This window comes from Sinocyclocheilus anshuiensis, unplaced genomic scaffold, assembly GCF_001515605.1.
Source record: "Sinocyclocheilus anshuiensis isolate Anshui unplaced genomic scaffold, SAMN03320099.WGS_v1.1 scaffold528, whole genome shotgun sequence".
Taxonomy (NCBI): domain Eukaryota; kingdom Metazoa; phylum Chordata; class Actinopteri; order Cypriniformes; family Cyprinidae; genus Sinocyclocheilus; species Sinocyclocheilus anshuiensis.
The window spans coordinates 78970-87388 of NW_015558590.1; the positions used below are offsets into that span (position 1 = coordinate 78970).

At 36.3% G+C, this 8419-nt stretch overlaps 1 protein-coding gene across 1 annotated transcript in view; it reads right to left on the bottom strand.

Annotated features, from left to right (window-relative positions):
- LOC107679955 (leucine-rich repeat serine/threonine-protein kinase 2-like) overlaps positions 1–8419 on the bottom strand; it is a 62807-nt gene that overhangs the window by 47718 nt on the left and 6670 nt on the right. The window contains exons 7-18 of the mRNA XM_016475685.1: positions 7916–8047; positions 7698–7817; positions 6450–6604; positions 6273–6346; positions 5956–6062; positions 5136–5265; positions 4922–5046; positions 4593–4720; positions 3002–3146; positions 2527–2666; positions 2309–2437; positions 2067–2237 (exon numbers count right to left, since the gene is read on the bottom strand). Of these exons, the coding sequence (XP_016331171.1) occupies positions 2067–2237; positions 2309–2437; positions 2527–2666; positions 3002–3146; positions 4593–4720; positions 4922–5046; positions 5136–5265; positions 5956–6062; positions 6273–6346; positions 6450–6604; positions 7698–7817; positions 7916–8047 (1556 nt within the window). The remainder of the gene's footprint in view (positions 1–2066; positions 2238–2308; positions 2438–2526; positions 2667–3001; positions 3147–4592; positions 4721–4921; positions 5047–5135; positions 5266–5955; positions 6063–6272; positions 6347–6449; positions 6605–7697; positions 7818–7915; positions 8048–8419) is intronic.

Genomic DNA, 8419 nt, shown 5'->3' on the forward strand with positions numbered 1-8419 from the left:
AAACATAATTATTACATGCTTACAAGGTTGGAAGTTCAACAAATCAGTCAATATACTGTGATTGTAGTTGTTAAATAAAAATGTCATTCATATAAATTCATGCATCTACCTAATTTCATCATAACATATAGGCCTTGCCTACAGAAAATAACATTTATGTTTAATCTATCTAATAGTGTGTTGGTCATACTATACAATGATATAGCTTGACTTTGTTGAATAATACAGAACATAAAGAGCTTTAAAAAATAAATGCATATTAAATCGCAATCGCAATATTGGTAAAAAAAAATTAGATTATTTTCCAAAATCGTTCAGCCCTATACCATACTGTGATGCCGTGTCCCGGCCGGAGCGACGAGACAAAAACATTAAAACAAAAAAAACATTATTTTAGCTGAAGTATTTGTATCAATACCGTGTACCCCGTGTGTGGGGTAAAAGGCCCCTCTTGCCACCTCATACATTTATACGATTTTTAAGCAGAATAAACAACTTGAAGGATTTATTTTCACACAAAATCTGTTGCTCCATTAATTTTCAATATATAATAATTATTATATTATATATTTTTTTTTCTGCAATTATACATTTTAGGCGCAGTGAATGGCACATTTTTTCTTAAGGTGGGCCTTTAGCCCCGTTGTACCCTATATATATATATGCGCCCAGTGCGGTCTTAATGCGGCCCTGATCATGACGTAGATATGTGGGGGCGTGTTAGAACGAGCCGTTTTAGGGAGGTGTGGCTGACTCTTAACTTTTATAAAGAATATCTCTTTGGATTTGAGACTTTAGTCTTTGCAACTTTACAGATCTTCTTTATGCACCAAGAGCTTGTAACACTCCAAAGAGAAAGGAACAATTGAAATCGCATCATATGACCCCTTTAAACACTGTATACATTTTAAAATATTGCTGATTACTTATAAAGCCCTGAATAGTTTAGCTCCTCAGCATTTGAGCAAGAAACTGACAAAACTCTGGCCATTTGATAATGCTATTTGATAATACTAGAATATCAAAATCAACTGCAGGCGGCAGATCATTTCCTAATTAGCGCACAAACTCTGGGACAATCTACCTAGCGTTATTCGGGAGGCAGACACACTCTGTCAGTTTTTCACAGACACTATTTGAAGAGAACTGAACTGAGCTGAATGACGACATCACTGACTGAATCAACAATGAACTGACTTTAAGTGAAAAATATACTTTTTAGTATTGTCCTCTTGCATTATCAGCACACATTTTTCCTGTTTAACACTGTAAAGCTGCTTTGACACAATATGTATTGTATAAAGCGCTATATAAATAAAGGTAAAGCAGTTCTTCACTGCTAGGAATGGCAATCAAAGTCCAGGTACAATGTTAGTCAAGCTTCCTGAATAAAATATAAAATATAAGCCTGACTAAAAGTTTCAAGTAGTTTTAAAAAACTTGAAAAAATGTGAACGGTTTAAGGCTATCCATACATATCGATCAAACAGACAGATAGATTAGATTCGATTTTACGACGTTTAACATAGGACGTAGGTATAGCGGAAACTAAGTTGAGAACTGACGCCTCTCTTTGGAGTGAGTTGTAAAAAGAAGTGAGTTGTTTTGGCTATAATATAGATTTGTATTAAAATTAAAATGCACTTCCACATTTGTCAATTCTCACCTTAGTTTCCACTATGCCTACATCCTACATTAAATGTCAAAACTCGACTCTCCTGTGAACATGCGTAGAGAAGTTAAGGAAGCCAGTGATAATAATTTACAAAGTTTTAAATATGGATATTTTTCTTACAAAACCCCATCAATTCGCTTCAGAAGGCATTCATTAACCCACTGTAGTTGTATGGATTACTTTTATGATGGATGGATGAGCTTTTTGGAGCTTCAAAAACTCGGGCACCATTCAGCTGCCATTACAAAGCTGGGAAGAGCCATGATATTATCTAATATAACTCCAGTTGTGTTTGTCTGAAAAATAAAGGCATATACACCTAGGATGGCTTGAGGGTGTACAATTTACTATTCCTTTAAGAGTTGAGGAATAAAGGTTCATATATCACAACCTGATATATGAGCGAATCGCTCTTTGATTTCTTGTTGATGTCAGCGCCCAGCAGGATGAGACATTCTGCCATGTCCACGTCACCGTCCTCACACGCTCTCTCCAACAGGGCATACATGATCTCACTGTCCACCACCATCTTAGACAGGCACAGGCGACTCACTGCCTGCAACTGAAGCGGAACATGAAGGATTTATCAGGAGATCTTGCATTTTTGACAGAACTTTGGTTTCATTTTCTTACTGGATCTCTGCGCTGGTCTGCCATATTTTCCCGGAGGATCTGGAAGATGTCTTTCTCGAAGTCTTCTTTTTGCAGCCATGCTGCGGCACTAGAGCAGGTGTCCAATAACTTCCACACCACCTGGAAACCCTAATGACCAAAACGCACACTGTTAGGAACAAAATATCAAAAACAACCACCCTTTTGGTTTTGAAATGGTAATAACTTTAGTGAGCTACCTTTAGAAGCATGACTGTGTCCTCATTGTGTTGACGTACTGAGCTGACCAAAACTGATGCCAGTACAGGCACCATCATACGAGAGAGCTTCTTCTTAGAGATGAGGTGAAACAGAAGACTAAGACCCCAGTAGTGAACATCTGCAAAGGGTGATGACTTTCAGTTAATATACAGTTGCGCACAATTGTTTACATACCCAATAGTGTGCAGTGCATTAAACGTCATCACACAATATGTGAGACAAGAGCACAACGGTCAAACATGTCCGTTTACCTCATGTTTACATAGAAAATCAATGGAAAAGCAGCATAGTGGAACGCAAAAATGTGTTCTGTGTGAATGCCTGAACAGTGGTTGGTTTTTGTCCAGAATAAGCAGCAATGTGGACCAGACCTTATGTCGACATTCAAAAGTCTGCCTAGGACTAGAAGCAGAGGCTGGAGGTCTTCAGTCATGGTAAGGTAAATGGACTCACCACGCTCCTGTGGAAACATCTGCAGCGTATGAAGAACCGTATCTATCGCCCCCTGCTGGCACATGAGGTCAACCGCTCCAGAACTGTCAGCTAGTGCTGAGAGTACACCAAGTCCACACCCTTGAATCTCCTCACTACTGATAAACTAAACACACATATCAAATGAAACACACCACATTTACAGAACTTACATTTTAAATTAAAACCACCTGATTAAAGTCCAATTCCTACAAGGAGTATTACAGGTCCAATTTAAGTTGAAGTCTATACAGACAGCATTTCAGGCAAAATGTTGACTACCTCTGACAATTATTTTCACTCATCCTTTATTTGTTTATTTATGCAAAAATATACTGTTTACAGTAATGAAATTGCCATGATGTCTATGGGGAGAGATATTTGAGAGGGTTTAAAAGCAGTTATTATGTTAAAGGAATAGCTCACCTCCAAACAATAAAAATTCTGTCATCAGTTATGGTACTCCACAGACATTCATTCATTTCATTCATCAACATATATATATATATATATATATTCTGTCCCTTAATTTAAAGTCTTATCCACCAAAACTTTCATGCTTCAAAAGGTTTTTAAAGAGAGTAAAAAATAGGCCATAAACAGCAGTTTAACCATACTTCACACACAAGAACAAACTTCATTGGTTCTAGTGGGACAAGAAAGCATACAGTATTTGAGCTTCCGTTTACCATATTTGATGTGCTTTATATATGTGTGCTGATCAATGTTTAAGTGTATAAAAGCCTAAATTAAATCTGTTTATCATATAAATCATTGTGTCCCTTCAGAAGACTTAGATTAAATCGCTCAACTCAAACAGTTACCTTTTGAAAGCTTTTGTGAACTTTCTGAAGCATTGAAGTTTTAGTGGAATGGACCTTGAGTGGAGTGAAAGAAATCTCTTAGGTTTCGTTACACATATCTTCATTTGTGTTTTGAAGATAAACGAAAGTCTTCAAATAGGTGTGCAACAACAAGAGAGTGAGTAATTGATGGCAGAATTTTCCTTTTTGGTGGACTATCCCTTTAATTCTTATGCATTTTGAGCTGTAAAGATGCTTAAATCGTAATTTTTGTGGCGATACACTAGTTGTCTCTGCATATTAAGCTGAGATTAATAAACATTTTCTTTCCCAGCTGTTTACCTTCACGGACATAACTGTTTTTGTAACTTATGTGTGTTTTCAACATAAACTTGTGTGTATTTGACGGTTTAAGCGCAATAAGACATGAAAGAGAGCTTAGTTTAGGACTCACATGTCGTGTGACAGCCGCTTTCTGTGCGTTCGCTTCGAATGTGTGCTCTCAGAAAACCGTATATCAGAAGTTTAAACTAATGTGGTTTAAAACGCATGATTTCAGTGCGATGGACATGATAATCAAAGCCAAATTCATTATTTATTTTGAGTATTTTGAGCCGAAAATTCACAGACACATTCTGGGGACACCTGAGACTTATATTACATCTTGTAAAAAGGGGCATAATAGGTGCCCTTTGGGCACAAGACTTCATGCATTATCATGCATGTTGAATTACAGAACTATTTTAGCTTGTAAGAAACAAAGCATTTACCCTATTAAGTGCCTCTAGATAGACAGTGTGAGCTCCCTCAAGTACACACTGGTTCTTCAGCACCCGCAGGGACACGTCCACCATCTCAGGATCCGCCACTGAGGTGCCATGTTCTCTTAAACTCCTGTCTGCACACAAAAGAAAACAAAGAGTCAGACATTACGTATGTAGGCATTGTAGTTCACCCAGTCATCATTTAGTCATGAATTTGGAACAATATGAGGGTGAGTAATTTTTATTTTAAATATTCCATCAATGAACTAAAAACACAATGCTTGCAGATCCATTCCAACAAAACAAGATACACAGGAAGTAGACAGACATTCTACCCGGGCTGAGAAGAACTAAACTCGCTCTGAGACCCTCCAGCTGAACTTCAGGAACGAAGTTATGTGTTTTCAGAGCAGTCAGGATCTGACCGAGAATCAGGGTCGCGTCATCTAGACTGGCCCTCCTGGAGTGAAATAAAATGATGATTTCAGTTGTGTTTTTGTCTGTTATACCTGCCATAAATGATCAGATGTGGGAGTTGTGTGTGCTTACGCTCCCTGGAAGAGTGTGTGAAGCAGTTTGCAGGCACTTTCACACACAGCGCTGGAGCTCTCGTGCTTCCGCATCAGATGCACAAGGTTGACATGAATGCCATGTGACAGCAGCAGAGCCCTCATCCTACCTGAAGCACAAAAACACAAACTGATCGTTTTCTGAGACACATCCCTACTTTGCAAAAAATGACTTTCTTATTTAATATTGTTGTGTTGTTTTCTAGTACAACTATCTGCACATTCTTGAATTTACTTGAGAAGCAAAATGATATTAAGTCTTGACTCCTGAAAAAATATTATTAACATTATAAAAACAAATATTATTTTCCTAAAAAATAATAATAAAAAACAAATTAAGACAGAAGACTTAATATCTTAAGTCATTTTGCTTCTCAAGTACATTTATTTTGATTCAAGAATGTTTAGATATGTGTACTAGAAAACAACACAAAAATAAAAATAAAATATTTTTTGCAGTGTAGAGCAGAAGTAGAATAGAATTAGAATTAGAACAGAATAGAATAGAATAGGTAAGTGCTAGTATTATATGGTTAAAGTGCACTGCTGAATGCACCGACAAATATTTTTGGTAGACTAAAATATACTTAACTGAATTGATGAAGTTGCAATTTTGTACATTTAAAATGTGCTTTAGTATGTTAGTCAACATATCAAAATAAGTGTAGGCTACTTTTTTTGTAAAGCTTGACAAAAGATTATTAAAACATAATTATTGAAAATGTAGTTTACAAACTTATTTGACATTTCAAACACAGTCTCTCTGTATATATCTATGACTGAAGAAGAAATGAGCTTACTGTGGTGCTGTATTAGTGTGCGTAGTGTACAGGAAGCAGCTTGGAAAACCTCCGCACTGGATGAATGCAAAAGCATGGCAGCCATGATTACAGAATGAAGAGGAGGCCTGTGGGACAGAAACAAACCAAATATTCGTAGGTATGACATAATATATCATTGAAATATTCAGTATTCAGCAGTTTTAACTGCGCTAGTATGCAGAGGTTAGCCAATCATAACTGAAGTCATTTATTTATTTCAATAATATTGCTCTCCATCTCTAATTATAAGAGGACTTTCGGACAAAATATAGCACAGAATATGAAGGAATGCTAACCTTCCTTCCAGTTCCACACGGTTGAATGAGTGGTAATGTAGCAGCAAGCTGTTTAAAGCCCAACATGCAGCTTCCTGATTGGACGATGGGAGAGAAAGTTATTCACTATAATAAAAGCAAAAGAACGAGATGATAAGATCTTTTCCGTATTGCAGGCTAAAACATGTCATGTGTCACCTGCACTGCAGCATCGTCAGCATGTCTCTCTAAAGCAGTATAACAGGCCTCTCTCCAGATAAGCATCTCCTCTCCTTGAGTGGCTTCTTTCGGTTTCGCCTCGTCCTCCTCGTTCCACTCTTTGTCCAGCTCTTCATTCTGTACAATACACTCCGCTGAGAAACAACAACAAAAACATTAGTACTGTATGGAGCCCAAAAAAAACAAAAAACATGAGTGCCGCCACAAATCACGATTGTGAAATAGGTTATTTATAATACAGTGGGGGAAAACTAAATAAATACAAATCTCTTATTCGCATCAAGGCTGCATTTATTTAATGATGAAAACTGTAAAATGATTAAAAAAAAAATCCCATTTTAAAATAATTAATTTCTATTGTAACATATTTAAAAATGCAGTTTATTCCTATGATGTACAGCTGCATTTTCAGCATCATTACTCTAGTCTTCAGTGTCACATGATCCTTCAGAAATCATTTTAATATGCTGATTAGGTGCTCAATTATTATTGACGCTCGGTTCTTATTATTATCAATGCTGAAAACAGTTTTTTGATGCTCGGTATATTTGAGGAAACGGTGTTACCTTTTATAGGATTTTTTTGATGAATAAAAAGTTTAAAAGAACAGCATTAATTTTAAAGAGATTTTTTATTTATTTTTTTGTAACATTATAAATGTCTTTACTGGGATTTTGCTCAATTTAATGCATCCTTACTAAATAAAAGTATTATTTTCTTCTTCTTTTTTAATCTGACCCCAAACTTTTGAATGGTAGTTTACCAAAATAATATTATTTCGTAATAATCAGAAAAAATTCTTGAGCAGCAAATCAGCATATTAGAATGATTTCTGAAGATCATGTGACACTGAAGACTGGAGTAATGATGCTGGAAATTCAGCTTTGATCACAGAAATAAATTACAGTTTAAAAACTGATGTAAAATTGTAATAATATTTCACAATACTACTGTTTACTGTATTTTTTATCAAATGAATGCAGCCTTGGTGAACTACTCTGAAGAATGTGCCCAGGCTTTTGGCCTTCTGAGGACGTCAAAATGGACGTGGACTGCTTACTTAAAGTGCCCAGCTGGCTCTGTTAGTCATGTCCATTTTATGATGAATAACAATCACAAAAAAATTGCACTCCACCTTAAATATGGGCTCTAAGGGATCCAGTGGAGAGCCAGGTTCTCATCTTATACTGTACTATCTTGTTCATTTCCGTGTCCATATTGACTCACCGAGCGCGCTCAAGCAGGAGAGGGCAGTGGTCTGCACTGTGGCATTCTCAGGATATGAGACACACGCTTTCACCGCCACCTTATGGACACCATTCAGCACCAGTATGTTATAGTAACTCTCTGTTGAATGCCAAAAGACATAACATAACTCCAAAAATAAACCACTTTCTAAAAGTTCTGAGAACATAGTTTCATCATGACCTTTGACCTGGGCTCACCTGATGTGAATTTCAGTAACAAACGGCATCCAGTCTCCTGTATAGCCTCCGAGTCGAGCCACATGTCCATGGCCTGACACAGCAGACTGTAGCATTTAATGGGTTTGGACATCAGAATCTCAATATTGCTGGCTAGACTCAAGAAAGAGAAGCTTATTTAATACTGTTTGTAATAATATAGTTTAATAGTATCATTTAATATATTTTTTAATTCCAAGTGTATGGAAGTACAATAATGCCATATGTCTTTGAAACAAAAAAGCACGTTGAATAGCACTAACTGAAAAAATAATGCATTTCATTAACAGTGCTTGCATTTTAATGCCTTGTATTTCCAGGGCTTGCATTTTTAGGTCCTGAAATCTAACATAGTTGTTTATTTAAGCTGTGAATATTTTGATTCAAAATGTTTCACACACATTTTCATAATTAAAAAATCAATAATTCATATTCACCTTCCAGAATTCACTTCCAAAATATTCAACCTGTTTAAAAATACGATGT